At 41.6% G+C, this 18857-nt stretch overlaps 1 protein-coding gene across 24 annotated transcripts in view; it reads right to left on the bottom strand.

The window, feature by feature from the left end:
• Positions 1 to 18857, bottom strand: part of FARS2 (phenylalanyl-tRNA synthetase 2, mitochondrial) — a 393182-nt gene that overhangs the window by 157668 nt on the left and 216657 nt on the right. For all 24 annotated transcript variants that reach the window (XM_053247747.1, XM_053247745.1, XM_053247741.1 and 21 more), the window contains one exon: positions 9684 to 9844. In XM_053247747.1, coding sequence (XP_053103722.1) covers positions 9684 to 9844 — 161 coding nt within the window. The remainder of the gene's footprint in view (positions 1 to 9683; positions 9845 to 18857) is intronic.

Genomic DNA, 18857 nt, shown 5'->3' with positions numbered 1-18857 from the left:
CTTCTGTAACTCCCCCCATTTCTACCCTTAATAAAGCTTTAAAAGTGTACCTACATCTCCTCATCCTTTCCAATGCACCAAGACTTCTAAATTGATACTGTGTCAGAACTGCTTCCCCAATCCAAGCTAATTTCCCCACTTTAGCCAAAAGCATAGCTGGAGCACCTTAGCCAATCACTCTGGGGCAGTTTTGGTAACTCCAAGCCTAATCCCTCTGCATTCATGCTGCTTTTTGAGGTTGCACAGAGCTCCTATTTGGGGAGAAGATGGAAGCAAAACAGGAGCTGAGCCGTTCACTTTCTCTTTGCCAACTGTTAACATTTCACTGTCCTTACTGAACAGAAGGCCTATCATTTTAGAGCATACCTGAAAAAGTCTTTTTGTTGCTATTCATGTCTCTTACCAACCTCAGCTCATTGTGAGCTTTAGCTTTCCTGACACTGTCTCTATAAGTTTGGGCTACTTATCTGTATTTGTCCTTGGTGACCTGTCCTTCCTTCTATTTTTTTACATGTTCTTTTTTTTATTTTCAGCTAATCACATTTTTTGTGCAACCATATTAGCTTTTTAAGATGTGCTCCAATTCTCTCTCTTATTGCAACTGTTTGTGATTATATCTTTAGTAACTTCTGCTTCAGGAACTCCAACCTTTCTTGGACTCCTTTCCCCATTAGTTTATCTAGCCATGGAATCCTACCTAGCACTTTTCAGAGCTTATTTAAACCAGCTTTCCTGAAAACCAAGGAATATGTTTAACTGTGTTCACCTTTAGTTTTCAAAATATCAAGAATTCTAGCAGTAGATAGTCACAACCTACTCCATGTAAAAGCATTTCTATACATCTTTTTCCTCTAGAGAGAATAGTGAATGGAAACCTTACAGTATAGTAAAACAGTACAAGTACAGATTTACTAAAATTGATACAAAGAATCTTTGGAATCCATGTTCATACTATTTTCCTGGAGTAAATGCCTAACTGCATAATCAGTCGTGATGTTTGGCTAGACTGCTGCACAGTGCTTTTGATTGTCTGTCTGACCTTTCACTTGCAGTGTCTTTTCTTTTTAAAAGCTTGTTAAGCAGTATTTTTAATTGCTCCTGAATTGCCTTTTAAAATGCTTTTGGAAGGCTTTTAACATTACTTTTTTGTGCTAATGAATCAGTGCTTCAGAATAAACTACTACAAACTGTTGCACTAACATTTGCTAGCAGTGCAATACATGATTGCCCCAGCTAGCAGAAACTGACAGCTGATTTCGACAGTTTGCCACTCATGCAATGACTTTCTAAAGTGGTCCCCTGAGCACATACTCCAAAGAAATGATACATCAGAATAAGTTATCTAGGGAACTTGTCTGAAGTTGAATTTGTGAGAGCAGTACTCTACAGGAATCTCATATCCTGTTGACCTCAGGAAAAGTTTTACAGGTAATAAATTCAGATGTAACATTTCTATGTATTTGTTTGGCATATTTATATCCTTTGTTCCATCCCATAGGCTCAGAACAGCCCAGAATATGGGTTCGTTTTCCAAATGCAAATATTTATATCCCTAAAGAACACACAAATTATGCAATTAAATGGTTTGGGAGATAAGAGGCCAAATAAAATTAAAATGACATTTTATACACAAACTATTTTTATTTATTTATTTATATTTTGTATTTTATTTTACATATTTCTATACCGCCCAAAACATGCAACTCTGGGCAGTTTACAGTTAAAATAATTTAAACATTAAAATCATTAACAATTAAAACATTTACAAACCAACATTAAAAGTATTAAAACTACTTTTGTTTTAACAAGAAAAATCCCAAACACCCATATCATGTACGTAACCACAGCCATCCAAATGGTAGTGATTTCTACAGGCAGCTGCTTGTTTGTACTCAGATAGTTACTTCAGGGTAGGATCCAGTGTGTGTCAACTGTTGATGATTGATTAAGTGCTGTCAAGTCAATGTCAACTCTTAGCAACAACATAGATAGATTCTCTCCAGGATGATCTGTCTTCAACTTGGCCTTTTAGGACTTTCAGTGGTGCATTCATTGCTGTCATAATTGAGTCCATTCACCTTGCTGTTGATCATCCTCTTGTTCTCTTTCCTTCAACTTTCCCCAGCATTATGGACTTCTCAAGGGAGCTCGATCTTCGCATAATAGGTTTTTTTAAAAATGTATTTTAAAAGTTGTTGTACAGTGCCCAGAGCCTCTGGATGGGGCAGTTAATAAATAAAATAAAATAAAATAAAATAAAATAAAAAAATAAATATGTCCGAAGTATAATAGTTTGAGCCTGGTGAAAATAGTTTGTGCCTTGAGTGAAAATTCTGGATTGATTTGTTCCATGATCCATTGGTTGGTTTTCCTGGCTGTCCATGGTATCCTCAAAAGTCTTCTCCAACACCAAAGTTCTAAAGTGTTAACACCTTTTCTGTCCTGCTTCTTCAAAGTCCAGCTTTCACATCCATAGAGTGTCACAGGAAAAACCAGTGTCCGAACCAAGAAGCAGCTGTAAATTATTTCTTCATTTCCAGGCTGTTTTTTAAAACAAAACTGCTACATGAAGGAAGGTCTAATTCACAAGGTCATTTTCCTTGACAAGTGGAATCAATCCTGTGAATGATTCAGTGCACATCACGGTGGATAAAAATCAATGATTTTTTTTAAAAAAAACACTGGATTAAAAAAATGTAAATAAAACATTAAGTTTCCAATTCTCATATAAAAAACAACACAGTTAAAATTAAATCTCATCATAAACTTGCTACGCAAACACCATTCTCTAAAAATGAATGACTATCACATACACCAAGTCACCTACCAATCAGACATGGGCATTCATTTCAGTTTAATCTCATGAAAAAGGCTCTAGCCTGCCCAGCAATTACTAGCTCTTGCTCTTGGCAATTTCTGTGTTTTCAGTTGTTTCTAAGCCTGTTTTTCATGTGCAAAGACACAGGGTCAATAATAGGGCAGTGATTTTGTGGTGGGGATGGGCCAAGACAGAGGAGTTAAGGCAGGGACAAATATAGGAAAGGTGGTGCAGTAGAAAAACAGTGTGTGGGGGAGTTATTATTCAATACAGTTTTTAATTTTAAAAATTAAAGAAGAAAGTGAGAAATTTGGATTGTACCTTAATAAAAGGTCGGAACTCAAGAGATTATTTTGATCTGCCTGTTCTGGATGGGGTCACACTTCCCCAGAAGGAACAGGTACGCAGTCTAGGGATGCTTCTGGATCCAAGTCTCTCCTTGGTGTCCCAGGTTGAGGCAGTGGCCAGAGGTGCCTTCTATCAGCTTTGGCTGATACGCCAGCTGCGCCCGTTTCTTGAGATAGACGACCTCAAAACAGTGGTACATCTGCTGGTAACCTCCAGACTGGATTACTGCAATGCGCTCTATGTGGGGCTGCCCTTGTATGTAGTCCAGAAACTACAGTTGGTTCAGAATGCGGCAGCCAGGCTGGTCTCTGGGTCATCTAGGAGAGACCATATTACTCCCATATTGAAGGAGTTACACTGGCTGCCGATATGTTTCGGGGCAAAATACAAGGTGTTGGTCATAACCGATAAAGCCCTAAACAGCTTGGGCCCTGGGTATTTAAGAGAACGTCTTCTTCGTCATGAACCCCACCGCCCATTGAGATCATCAGGAGAGGTCCGTCTGCATTTGCCACCGGCTCGCCTTCTCCGCTGCTGCCCCAAGGCTTTGGAATGCGCTCCCTAGTGAAATAATAGCCTCCCCATCTCTGACAACTTTTAAAAAGTAACTTTAAAGATGCATCTGTTTACCTAGGCTTTTGATATTGTTTTGATAGTTTTAATGTTGTTTTTAGAATATTGTTTTAAAATTTTAAACTGTGTTTTAAATTTCTTGCTTTTATTTTTTCATTTTAAATTAATGTTTTACTTTTTAAATCTTGTTGTAAACCACCCAGAGACGTGGGTTTTGGGCAGTATAAAAATATGCTAAATAAATTTAAAAAATACACAAATCAGAGTGAAGATCAATAATGAGATCATTGAGGTAGTAAAGGAATTTATTTTTCTTGGCTCTAAAATCGATCAATTTTTGTGACTATAGCCCTGAGATCAGAAGGCGTATAGCATTTGGAAGAACCACAATGATCAGCATGAGTAAAATTTGGAAGAGCAAAGATATTAGTTCCCTAACCAAATGCAGATTGGTTAATGAAATAATATTTCCAATAGCCACATATGGCTGTGAAACTTGGACTTTGAAGAAGGCAGATAGGAGGCTTTTGAGATGTGATGCTGGAGGCAATTGTTGCGTATCCCATGGACAGCGAGAATTACAAATAAGGAAGTTTTAGATCGAGTTAAACCAATAATATCGCTAGAAGCTAAGATTACCAAACATAGACTGACATATTTTGGTCATGTCATGCGAGCTGACTAACTCAAAAAGACAATTATGCTGGGAATGATCAGCGGGAGAAGGAGACGGGGACGGCCTTGTACTTGGTGGCTGGATATTATAAAAAATGACACTGGAATGACCACGGCAGACTTAAAGGAAGCTGTCCGAGATGGGACGGCATGGAGTGCAGTGATCCATAGTGTGACCGAGAGTCGGACACAACTGAACAGATAGAGAGAGAGACACACACACAGTTTCCTTAATAGCCTCACATTTTGCCACAACTTTTGGTTATGGGAGACACCGTATCTGGGAATATTTTGCCTTTCTTTGGCAAAAAGGGAAATGTGTCAAGTTATAAGCAGTGCAACCAGGAGATGCAGGGCAGCTTGACACAGGTAATAAGAAAGATATAAATTACATTTAAAAACAGGTGTTATGCACTATTTCCTAAACAAGTAAAAATTATCTTAATAATTACGCAAAGTATATCCTCCTAGATGTTGAAAGTGCTCTACTAAGTTATAAATACATGATTTAGTGATCAGATTTGCACCACAGATTAAGACGCATGTGATGAAGCACCAGCGGTAAACTTAATTTAAATCTCTGTTTTAAATGGAGGTTTTATCTTAGTGATTAAAATCAACCCACCCTAGAGCACATGTACCACAGGTCACCACACTGAAGTGAGTTGTTCCTTCAGAGATGTACTAGTGAGGATGCAATCCTATGTAATGGGCATCATTACACCCATTAATCAGGCCCTGAGTCTCTGGATACATGGGGGAGCATTTACAAAATTAGTGACATGCTGCGTGGGAGGAGGCAATGGTAACACCCCTCCTGTATCCTACCAAAGAAAACCACAGGGCTCTGTGGGCGCAAGGAGTCGAAATCAACTTGTCGGCATACTTGACCTTACTAAAGAAAACTCCTGTGGAAGTCAGCTAGATGGCTGTATTTTTGCAGTCTGGAATAAACAAGACCTTCAGTGCAATACTAATTTGCCCCTAAATGTTATAAGTCTTCAGTTATATGCATATGGATTATCCTTTTACTAGAGAGACTTCGATAGCTTGTCACTGTGGAATGAAAGAGATGTATGCAGTGGAATTGGGGAGGGGGGATCCCACTAGTAATATCGAACAGTCTCGGACTCAGGCTTCTTTGGCACACTATCAGATATTCTCACATATATATGCAGACCCAGATATACACACTTTGCACATATCCTCAGTTACAAGAAACCTAATTGGCCAATAAATCAAATTGTAGGCTGCACCTCATTATTTCAGGCATCCAAGTTCAATTTACATACTAATGGCTGCATATTTGCCTTTAATAGATGTACTATTAAAAAGTAAACATAATAAATGAACAACCATTTAAGCATCGTTACCCCATCTTGATGAAAAATATCTGAGAATGCAGCATCCATTGAAGCTATTTTATTTTTTATTATGAAATAATACTAATCATAAACTAATATGATAAATGTAAATTATACCAAGATGACAACTAATGGTGGATCCTCAAGTCCACCCGTACTACAATTCATAATGAGGCAAAATGGGCTGAAATGATTGGTTTGTACACACAGAGTTGGTTATCCTGTAGCAAACATAACAGATGAGACAGTATTCCCCGCCCCCCAGAGGAAGTAGGTTTTTTGTATGCTCGGTTTTCCTAAGATTTCTGAAGCAAGGTTTTCATTTCTCAGTGGCCCCATGATATCACTGCATTGTGCAACCTAGACACAGTTGTGTCATAATCTATATTTCCATTGTAGCCCCAACTTTCCCTGGTGGCATGGCATGATGGCATCACAGAGAAAATATACAGGTCCACAGCACTGATTGATTGATTGTTAAATTTATATACCGCCTTTCATCAAAACAATCCCAAGGCGGTTTACAAAAACAGCATCCTATATAATAAAAGGCTAAGTGAGTGGCCGTGGCTTTGGAATGTTGGGGATCTGCGTCCCTGCCTCCCTGGGCTGTTCTGGGCCTGCGCGAAGCGCAGGCCCAGAAGAGCCCAAGGGACACAGGACTGCAGACACCAGTGTCCCACAGCCACGGGCAGCCATTAGCCGGTGTGTGGCGGCGGGGGAAAGTGGCCGAGGCGGCGGCAGAGCCGCCGCCTCGGCCATGAGCTGCGGCACGGCGAGAGGAGGCCGAGGCAACCAGAAGCGGCCGCCCTGAAAAAGGCGAGGGCAATGGCGGCGGGGGAAGACCGAGACGGGGGACAGGGAAGCTGGGCGAGGTGGCGGCAAAGCCGCCAACGAGGCCCCCGCCCGCTCACAGCCGCCGCCGCCTGCTCACCCGCCCTCCCAGCTGCCCAAAATCACCTTCGCCGCTCCCCCCAAAAAAAGATTAAGGGCCAAAATGGCCCATGAGAAGGTCGCCGCCCCTGCCTATCGCCCTCCCGCCCACCCAGCTGCCGAAGACCACCTTACCCGCTCCAGCCCGAGGGAAAAGAGAGGAGCTCACGAGCAGAGCTCCTCTCTGTGCTAAGTCACTGCTCAAACTGCCGCTATGGACGCAAAGGACGCCTATTGCGTCCATTGCGACAGTATAGGCAGCAGCTTAACACAGAGAATAGCTCTGTTTCCGAGTTCCTCTCTTCTCCTTCGGGCTGGAGCGGGTAAGGTGGGCTCCGGCAGCTGGGTGCGCGGGAGGGCGATAGGCGGGGGCGGCCACCTTCTCATGGGCCATTTTGGCCGTTATTCATCCACCCCCCCCCCCAAAAAAAAGTAAAAGCAAAATAAGGAAGAACAAAAACAGAGACAACAACAAAACAAAAAACAAAAAGAGAGAGGGGACAAGGGGGGGGGGAAGAGACAGAAAGAGAGAGAGAGAGACAGAAAAGACGGGATAGAAAGCTAGCGCCCGTTATCATAACGGGCTTAAAAATACTAGTTCCAAAATAAAGCGCTTCGTGAGTGGTTCCATAGTTATGAGTATGAGCAGAGAGAGAGGATGAAGGAGAAACTGCATACCAAGCAGATTTTGGTGCTTGCGAGTGGCGTTACAGCAACATTTTTAGCACTGAGTTACTTTCCTAGTATTACTGAACAGAACAGAAATGCCCCAAAGCCTTGTATGTTCAGACTGGAGAAGTAGTGCCAGCTTCAGATCTGAGGGAAGAGGCTTGTTGTAACTTCACTCTTCCTGCTCTTCATGTCAGGTTTGCATTAACTTTGAAGCTCTGAAGTCCATTTTTACTGCACTTCCTTGGCCTCTGAAACATAGGAAGCTACCATATACTGAGTCAGACCATTGATCCATCTAGCTCAGTATCGTCTTCATAGACTGGCAGTGGCTTCTCCAAGGTTGCAGGCAGGAATCTCTCTCAGCCTTGTCTTGGAGAAGCCAGGGAGGGAACTTGGAACCTTCTGCTCTTCCCAGAGCAGCTCCATCCCCTAAGGGGAATATCTTAAAGTGCTCACACGTCTAGTCTCCCTTTCATATGCAACCTACCCACCTAGGCCTCATGGGATGTAGCAGCCTTTTGAGGCCAGTCACGATTCCTGTCACATAGAAGACTGGTGGTGTAGTGTACATAGGCAGCCAACCACCCCCAGAACTACAAGCCCATGGGGCAATGGGTTTTGTTGTTTTCAATGTCTGAGGTGTTCTGAGAGTTGATTCTCTGGTAGGAAATGACTCTCAGAGAATCAACTCTCAGAACACCTCAGACAGTGAAAACAACAAAACCCATTGCCCCATGGGCTTGTGGGTTTGTTGGCACCCTATGTGCACTACACCACAACCTGCTCTGGGACACCCTGGTGCCCCCCACATGGAGTTATGGGGCTGCTGAAATCCCCATTATTCCCTATGGGAGGGGAAGCTTAAAAGACACGCAAACTTCAGAAAAAGATAAAAAACCCCATCCCTTTCACCAATTTATTTGAAATCTGGGTGGTAGCAAGCACCCATTGGGGCACTACCACCTGACCCACTCTTCTGCCCCCGAAACCCCTTTTCTGCCCCAGGTCTGCCACAAGGACATGCCAACTTCAATTTTTTAAAAAAACCACAACACCCCTTTGTCCTCTTTCAAATATGAGTGGTAGCTTCCTTGGACACATTGGGCACTACCACCCACCACAACCCACTCTGGGCCACCCTAGTGACCCCCTCAGGAGTTATAACTAAGGATGCTGAAATCCTCATTATTCCCTATGGGGAAAAGCTTAAAGACGTGCCAACTTCTTTTGGCCCGATGACCCTTTTTTGATCTGAATTGATTCAGAAAATTCAGGTACAAATCGAATGTAGGGTGATTAGGGCGGGGGGCAGATTCGGACCCAAAACAAATCAGGGGTGATTCAATTCATGTACAAATCAAATCGAAGAAACTGATTCAGGCACATCCCTAATTTTTAGCATTAACATACTTTTTGCCTGCATACGTTATGCGGTATGTGAGCAGCACAAACTCTCTACCACAGAAATGTCACATTTGAGCCACATTGTCTGTGCACTCCTCCCGCTTAAAAACAAAGGACAGAGAAGAAATCTCATAAGCTAGACATCTCCATGGCATTAACATGGAGTGCCCAGCTCATATGAAACAATAGCTGAGTAATTGGCGGTACATTGTTCTTCCATTACATGAAGGCCCTGGTAATACACAAACTATGGCTTAGAAGTAGCAATTATCACAAATACTCTTCCCAGGATATGTGAGGGGGAAAAGATTTCAAAAGCCGATTGAATGATTCTGCCACATTTCCATACAAGTAAAGTACCAAATGTCTTGGGGCACAACTCACTGAAAAACAGCCATGCACAAGCCCCATTGAGTGGATGGGAGCATGGTACCCTCATAGCCCAAGAATGGTTTGCAAGCAGAAGGAAAACTGCATTACCAAATATTGCTCTCTGGTAATCCAACAGACACAGAACATGATTCTATTTCTTTGTCAATACACACAGAACATGATCCCTACACCATGCTGGATTTAAGCACAAACAAAGTAAGCTACAGTTTAGGGTCTCACATTATTGGGGGAGGCCTCTGAATTATAAAAAATGACATTTTCGATTTGTACATAATGTATTTTAATTTAAAGGTATTTCTAATGCAAATAGGCTTATTGCAATATAACTTTCTGTTAGATTAACAGTTGCATCTTTGCCAACTAAAAATAAAGCTGAATTCTATATTCATTGTCCTTTTTGTTAGAATACTATATATTATATCTAATGCTATGCTTTTAAGCTTAATGTAGCTTAGAGCCTCAGCATGTCATAATCCAGCCCTGTTCCCACATTTTTCTCATACCTGGAATAGTACTTTTTGGTGAATGTGAGGTACACGGAACTGTTTCAAGAAACGCTCATCTTCACTCCAGAAAATGCGGATGTCAGGAATCCCATATAGGATCATAGCCAGCCTCTCTAATCCTAAACCAAATGCCCAGCCAATTCTGTTCTCAGCACCAGCTGCAACGACACAAAGAAAAACATCCAAGAGCTTAACAATGGCATGCATGGAAGATTAGTTCTAATAGGATACAAAATGAACAAGTTAAAGTAATATATACAATATAAGTTCTTCTAGCCAGATGATGAGTTATGGGAGGAGAGAGGAGAGCTGGTCTTGTGGTAGCAAGTATGAATTGTCCCCTTTGCTAAGCAGGGTCCACCCTGGCTGCATTTGAACGGGAGACCACATGTGAGCACTGTAAGAAATTCCCCTTAGGAGAAGGGGCCACTCTGGGAACAGCATCTAGGTTCCAAGTTCCCTCCCTGGCATCTCCAAGGTAGGGCTGAGAGAGATTCCTGCCAGCAACCTTGGAGAAACCGCTGTCAGTGTGTGTAGACAATACTGAGCTAGATGGACCAATGGTCTGACTCAGTATAAGTCAGCTTCCTATCTTCCTATGAGTTTGTCCCTATTACAACTACTGGTGTAAGAATGAGTTGATTTTAGTGGGTAACTGAACTATTTCCAAACTGTATGAAGAATGGTGAGTGGAAGATAATCAATTCCCATTCTTACTCTGGTGCTTCCAAGCTGATCCAAAGTTACAGGAAAAAACATGTGGTACAATCCTTCTTGAGCAATACCACATTAGATGGGAGGATCACATCTTTGAATCCTCCCCCTGTGTAAAAAGCCGCCTGCATGTGGAACATAAACATGTCTGAGAGAAGGGTAGGCTGAAATTCTTTCCTTAGAACTTTCAACCATGCAACCATGTGCACAGCTATCATCTCAGTTTGTAAACTGCCCAGTGCTACTAGATGGGACAGTATAGAAATGTAATAAACAAACCCCATATAGGAGGTTGCTTATGAGAAAGCACTCCCATGTCAGAATGATTCTGCCTGACAAAAGCTAACGTGTTTGATAGCTAGCTTCTAGTCTTGCTTCTCCCTGCTAGTCTAGTTCAGAAGCAACCTGGTTTGGCATCTATAGAAAAAGTTGTGTAGCCTGCCACTTCAAAAGGACTCACAGCCCAAGTCTCCTGTAAAAGTAAAATTTCATAATTTGCTAGGAATAAGATAAAACCGGGATCAGCAGAGCATCTCCTCCACCCAGCAATATTCCAATTTAACAATTTTAACTTAGGAACAACACTCATAAGTCAATTACCACTGCCAGAGGCTGAATTCTCCTCTACCCCCACCTTATGGGGACCAAAAGCGCTTGAGTTGGTTTTTTGGTTAATTAGCTCTGGCGCAGAGTTGCCTTCCCCATCTTGCTCAAAAGGCCACGGTTGTATCTGCTGGTCCACCAATGTGGTAGCAGCCAACGTTTCTGAGCAAACAGGAGAACCCGAAGGGGAATTAGAGCCTAAAGAAGTAATAGGGAGGATGGGCATTGTTGATGGATTCAGAAGTGTGCTTATTTCATCAAAATGGGGATCAGTCAGTATTCCCAGCCACTTATTTTTCTCCTCCTGTGCATATTCCATTAGGGCCGTCTCTACAAGGTTGGTAAGTGCCTTATTGACCAAACCGGAGTCTAAAAGGGGGATGGCGCAGAAAGGAGAAATTCCCTTTAGGTCAGCATTATCAAGTATTGGCATTTGGGCATCTACAGAACGCAATTTAGTCCACTGGGGGGCCTTCATTTTCTGCAAACTTAGACAGAAGTTCCTGGTTTTCCTGATGACAGGATGCATGCGACTTAGGAGATACCACCTCCATTAGATTTATCTCATTTATGTCCTCATCTAAAGGAGAGGCTAAGGCATGGAAGGAGGCATTGATAAAGTCTTGTATCCTTTGTATTTGTTCTGTCAGCTTAACAGTTTCTGAAGGGGGAAGATGGCTTAACGACCTTTCAGCTTCATTTTTATCATTCCCAGGGTTCTGTGATTTTAAAATACAGTTGCAGGCATGTTTCCTTTGATGGACAGTTTCAGGGCCAGTAGACTTTTCATCTCTAGATCTAAGCTTCCAATGCGATATATGTAGATCTTTAAAACATCTAGTTACTCTGATCCCATATTTGGCAAGGTGTCCGTTGGAACGTAAAAGGAGCGATGGAATCATTTCCGCTCTACAAGTCAACATGATCCTTTTGCAGCCATTTGAATCAGATAAAAATTTACAAAGCATAATGTCGTCATATGTGATAGATTTCCTTGTCAATAAAGCAATAGAATGAACTATAGCTGCCTTATGGTGCCATTTGTTATAGTTTACTGGGATCTTTAATATTGATAGCATAACATTATTAGGCTGCAACACATAATTGGACTTGGAGAGATGTCCTTCTGAACTTGCTTGAAGGAAAGACTGAGATCTGTCCTCAGCTTCAAACTTTGCCAAATAGGACAGATAGCAGTTGGAATTGCTACAGCACACATCATGAGAGTTGCCAGTCTGTTGTGATAGAGGTGGTGATAGTTTACTCAGCTTCCTATCAAGCTTATGCATATTCTCCAATATCAATTGTAAGGTGCTAGCAGTCAATTTACAAAACTGAGAGAGAGAGTAGTAATTAGCCAGCTTAATTCTGTTCAGAAGCAACATGTTTGATTAGATTCTAGGAGTAGAACCAAGTTGGGCTTTCCTGGCACCACATTCAATATGAGTACCCTAAATTACCATTATAGTGGTGTCACTTCAAACATATACGCTTTTATTGTTTCCAAAGGAAAACTAATATAATTCATATTGGCCAGGTTCCAGTGGCAATCCACTTCCTGCCACAAATTGTCACCCCCATCCTCTTTGGTCATGCAACTCAATTTGCCAACAACCATGCTCAATCCTGTAAAAACTGAGGCAGTTTGAATACTCCTCCAAGATCCAGCTTTATGCTCAAGCTCACCTGCATCCCAAACCCTGCCTCCCTCCACCTCCAGGTGATTTTTTATTTTTGCATTTATATCCTGCCTTTCAATCTATACCAGGTTCACAAAGTGGCTCTCACAAAACAGAATAAAACAACATTAACCTATTTTTAGCCTACTTTCCAGTAGGCTTATGAGATCACCCAACTGTGTGTGTGTGTGTGTGTGTGTGTGTGTGTGTGTGTAATGCCTCAACCAATATGAACCAAACTGGGTACAGTTGTAGGGACACCTCAAAGGAGTCTGTGATGATGTAATCCACCTCAGTTCAAGATGACAGAGGCATAAACGTTTGAGGCTAAGTGGGCTAACTTGTGACCCACCTAACTGATTTAAACCAAATTTGCTTCAGATGTAGGGACACATAGGGATGCCTCAATTATGTAGTTTTTGATGACGTCATTCACCCCAATCCAAGATGGTGGATGAGTGAACATTTGAGGCACAAGAGGGCTAACTTGTGGACCACCTAACCAGTGTTCCCTCTAGCAGGGATTCCCAAATGTTGTTGACTACAGCTCCCATAATTTTCAGCCAAAGACCATTGCAGCTAGGGATGCTGAGAGTTGTAGTGAACAACATCTAGGAATCCCTGTTAGAAGGAACACTGTGCATAACCGATTTGAATCAAATTTGGTATAGTTGTAGTGAGTGACACATAGGAACACCTCAATGGCAAGGTTTGTGATGGTATCATCCACCACAATTCAAGATGGCGGATACATGAACATTTGAGGCGCAATTGGGCTGATTTGTGAATTGCCTAACCAATTTGAACCAAAATTACTACAGGTGTGGGGACACACAGGGACAGCTCAAGGGCACGTCATCATCCACCTTGATTAAAGATGGTGGACACATGAACATTTGAGGTGCAAGTGGGAACTGATTTGGATCAAATTTGGTACAGTTGTCACAAAACATAGGGACACCTCAAATGCATAGTTTGTGATGATGTCATCCACCCCAGTTCAAGATGGTAGACACATGACTATTTGAGGCACAACTGGACTAACTTGTGAACTGCCTAACCAATTTGGACCAAATTTAGTCCAGTTGTAGGGATAGTGGAAGGAAAGTAGGCAGATTAGTTCTTTCTAGAACAACTTATTTAAATTAAAGCAATTAGTTAAAACAGAGATAAAATCAACACTAAAACAGCAAGGAAAAAAATGAAATGAGCTGACTATCAGGCATAAAGTCAGCCTAAGACCCCAACTCAGCTACAGGCGTTTGGAGTGCATCATTTTCCTCTGGACCCTAGCTGGAACCATACAAGAGCCAGAACGCAGCATCACAACAGGGCCTGAATCTAAAAGAACTACCTCCCACATGAGTTTGATTAAATACAAAAGTCTTTGTAAGAGTCCTCTTCTGTTCCCCCACCTTCTGCAGCATGACAGGTAATGACCAAAGAAAGAACATAAATGCCCTAAATGTGGAATGTTCCCCCTATGATGACTTGCCTGGCTTTGAATTTTATGACTTTCTGGTGTAAGGCAAATTTACCCAGGCTTTCCAGCATACCACATAAACCATTGGTTGGTTTAATGCTGGGGCGGGGCAGGATGGAAGAGAGAGGCAGACGTGGGCCTGCCAGAAAACAAAGGTAGCTATGGCTCATTTGGCCCCCCCGGTTCCTTAGACGCTACTACTAAAAGTGGATAGCCAATTGATAAGCACAGATTTATGGCTATCCAGAACCCTCCTGTACTTTCACAAAGAGATATGTTGGTAAATCTGAACAGCTGAGGACACAATTTCTCTTGAATAATTTTTGCCACCCAGAATGGGCATGGGCCCAACCCATAAGTCACTCACCACATAAAAATCCCACAAATGAAATTTATTTACAGTTCAATTTCCCCAGCCCTATGCAGCAAATTTCTATACAAAGTGTGTGCCTATTAGGTTTCTGGTTATTTCTTATTAGGTTTCCACTCTTTCAATATTGTCAGTTGCTCACTTCAGTTAGAGGCTGAAGTGCTTGTACACACGAGCATTTTACTTGCAGTTACATTGCATCATGGGTCTTGTAGTCTGAAGGCTGCATAATCAGCTCACAAGCTATGTTTCAGGCACAAGATAGTTTGGTAAGCAGATGGTTTGGCATTAGTATATATAAGCTAACATATCCATTAAAATGTCATCCGAATAAAACTTCCTGAAAGACAGGCTCACCCCCCATTTATCTGCGTTGTGCAGATCAACCCACAAAAATGAGGCCACAGCAGGCCATGGATGGGGAACAAATTTAATGTATAGTATAGCTAGCAGACAAATATTAGCAGCAGATCTCGAGTATGCAAATTGTCAAATAATTATCTTTGCTGGTAGTGCTGTTATGCACAGGGTTTAACTTCAAAGTAAGTAGCATCACTGTCATTTAAAGAAATGGGTGACAAATGAGAGTCCCATAATTCTATAATTACAGTATAATGACAATTAATGCCATTTTACTTCCTACTAGACATTATTTGAAATCCTGAAGGGGCCACTGTGCCTTTTAAAACTCATCCTTATCATCAAGCTGCATCTTGCCTATCATTATTGGAAATATAATTGAAAGATAACAAAAAGGAAACAAAATTGGCAGACAGTTCTTAATTGCTTGTTTCATTCCTATCTAGTTTGAGTTTTGTCAGCATATCAGCATATCTCAAAAGAAAGCACAACTGTATGTGCTAACATTCGATCTCCGCTCATCACTGCAGGCCCACTTTGCGCATCAATCACATTTGTTAATAAACAAAACATAACATTAACAATTACTGGAATGGTATAACTGAAAGTTCAAGAGACCTTTCTTAAAAAAAACCAAAAACAAAATACCAAGCAATCAAGGCATTTCAGAGGGACAGAAATCATGGAGCTGATGCCTCCACAAACAACTAATCTCAATGTTTCTCTGCAAAAATCCAAGCTTGGAAACAAAAGTGAAAGTACTTCATCGAAGTGTAACCTGTTATCATGGGAGTTTAGCATTACCACTGCTGAGGTTCCTCCTAAACTGATCCCAGTAGTACAATTAGACTAGCAACAGGAATGGACATAGCTGACACTTGCCTTGCTGGTATCCAGTCTGCTAAACATATTATGATGGCAGGGGACTACCAGTTTAGCCCAAGGTGTTAGGGTGCCTACGGCAAGACATCACATACTGCCTTCCACCACAGCCTTGGTGGGGGTCAGCTCCCTTTCAAAACTGACCCTTGAAAACTTTGAAAGTGGTACAGGGAGGTGGCAAGGAAGAAGGAAAATTACCACCACCCACCTCTTCCCTCCTCATGCTTCTTGGAAGCATTGCAAGGAGTATGAAGAGAGGTCCTCCTTGAAAAGAATCAAAAGTCAGATTGGTCCCAAAGAGTTACTCTGATTTCAGAAGGGGGGCATTTTGCATTTCTGCTGGTGCCCCAATAATCCACTGCCTGAAGCAACTGCTCAGAGGTAAGGGTGAATATAATGAATAAAATGTCATTTTCCTAGTTAGAAGGTGGTCATATGCTCCGTAAAACTTGTTAAACCATTATTTAGGCAATATTCCAATGACTTGAGAGATGCATGGTTAAAAAAATCCCCATACTTGATTTTGCTACAGAAAATTTTCCATTTCTAAAAATCCGTTGGCCAACATTCGGACTAGTATTGTGGCCAACTATTGAGAAGATCTGAAACTAGGTAGTGTCAAATATGCGGGGGGGGGGGGGCGTTTTATAAAATACAATCTGACAAATAATAATTTTACAGTTAAAATTCAAAGGACTTCTCTGGAAGATGCAAAAAATAAAAAGGTGCCCTCCTTAAATATATATTTGGCCTACTGGCCATGTTCCACATGCAGATTAGAGTGCTGCCAACAATTTATCACTCTTTTCTTCTTCCCTGACACATCTTTACTCTTGACCTTTCAAAATGGATCATCACAAACTGATCAATCAGCCAAATATCTTCCTGTCCATAAACCTCAAGATATTGCCAGTTTCAGATTAACCATTAACAAATATGACCATTCCCCTTGTGGGAAAAGGCCATGTGGCAAGCTAGAGGAAAGATATTTTGAGAAGTATGCACATGATGGAGTGGGGCAGAGAGGACTAAATAAAGAACAGAATAGAAGAAAACTCTGCCAACCAATGATGTGGAGCAGGCATAGGGAAATACTCATTGTGATGATGGTTAAGTGGAGCTACATATTATGAAGAAGATAGGAAAACACTTAGGAGGGGATGCAGGTTTTTTATGGAAGCCATATGCCATGCACATAGTATACTTCCACCCTCCAAGGCAACAAAACCAGCACATGAATCTGCATTACTCACACCATTCAAAGAATGGTTATCAAAAGTAGAAAGAATTAATAGCACAAGTGAGTTTATAGAGAAAATAAGCATATGATGATGGGAAGACAATCAGAGGAAGATCAAGTGCTGTCATGCAGGCTGATCACAGCACACATTCTAACCTGTTGACCATTTTTATACATTACATCTGAGCTTCTCTAGTGCTATTTGAACCATATGAACGGGAGATGGCGACATAGCTCAGAGATAGCATCTGCTTTGCATGCAGAGGGTCCCGGGTTCCCAGCTACCTGGCATCTCCTGGAAGGGTGGAAAGACTCCAACAGGAAACCTCAGACAGCTGCCAACAGTCAGTGCAAGCAGGACTGAGCTAGATGGGCCAATGGTCTGACTTGGTATGAGACAGTTTCCTATGTGCCTATGAATGTTGCAAATCCAAGACATGGCCTGAAGCACTGTGAGATAGCAGTGTTGCTGCAGTTAAGCAGGTCTGAGTCTAGCAATTGCCTGGAAATCCCATATATGCTGCCTTGGGTTCCAGCAAAGATATAAGTGTAATAATAAATATAAAATAAAAATAAATGTTTCTTGTGAAAGAAAAATAAATTCTGCTGTTCCAGTGCAGGTTTTACATTCATGCTATAGACTGATTTAAACACAAACCATTTTATGTCTCACATCTGAAGACACCCTTGCCCCCTCCCCCCGCAATGTATTTAAGCAGTGGATTGTTCAACCACTGTGTGGTGTGTTAAGCTATCCTCATCTTTTTTCATGGTCATTTAGTACTTGCTGAAAAACACTGGAGGTGAAGGTTGAATGAGGGCACAAAATGAAATTTGTGTCTCATGTCTCTGGAGAATGAGCCAGCTCACATTTCAGTTAGCCCTTGAGGTGTGCCCAAACCATTATTTTCTTTTTCACCTTGGATCAGAAATTGTTCTTCAGACAGCCAGACAAATCAAAGGAAATGCAATTAAAACTGTCTGCCAGAGCACATAATCACAGAGTGAGCTCCCAAAAATCTTCTCTTTGTTAATACATGCGGCCAAAATCACTGCAACAAATTCTAGAATGGCAATAACTGAAAGCCAGGTCAGATACTGCATCTCTTGTCTATGCAAGCTATCCTTTTTAGCTTGTGCCATGTTCTCATCTGTAAAAGCTGTGCATTTGCATTGTTTTGTTCAGTCGGAACTGAAATCAACACAGCTTAGCATTGTTTTCAATGGTGGACACTCAGATGCCACTGGGAAGCTCATAGTGGATGGCATGAAGTCAATATTAGGCTCTTGAGATCTAGTAAATCAGAGGTATATTGTTACTGCATATGGAAATTCCATTTTGGATCATCATGGCTATTGGCCACAGATACATCTAAAGTCAAGGATATTTGTCTAAACCCTTCCTAAAGACTTTTAAATGAATGGCAATCACCACATCTTGGCAATTATTGTTACTGGCTGGCAGCAACTTACATGACTGCAGTAGCTCCCATCCTAACAGAAATTACTGGCAACCAATATGGTCATGTGACATGGCTCACACATGCTCACACACCATACCAGTGGTGTGTGAAGAAAAATGCAATTTTGTCATATCATTCATTTTTGTTATGGAAATTTTCATTTCAGCAGAAGAGACTGCTTGGACAAGAAATGCAATGCCTGATGCAGATTAAAAAATGCCTTCAGGGAACATGTGGTTCCAGAAGAAACCTGCCTCAGCCCAATATTTGTTGAGTGCGGAGATCATCTGGACAGGGGCTTATCCGAGTCCACAAATCTTGTGCTAGGATACCTTTCTTCAAACAGTCCATCATTGTATGACACAAGTGCCTTTGGT

Source organism: Hemicordylus capensis, chromosome 4 (genome assembly GCF_027244095.1).
Source record: "Hemicordylus capensis ecotype Gifberg chromosome 4, rHemCap1.1.pri, whole genome shotgun sequence".
NCBI lineage: Eukaryota > Metazoa > Chordata > Lepidosauria > Squamata > Cordylidae > Hemicordylus > Hemicordylus capensis.
Note: the sequence above shows the minus strand (reverse complement) of the source record. Positions and strands in the feature narration are given on the sequence as shown.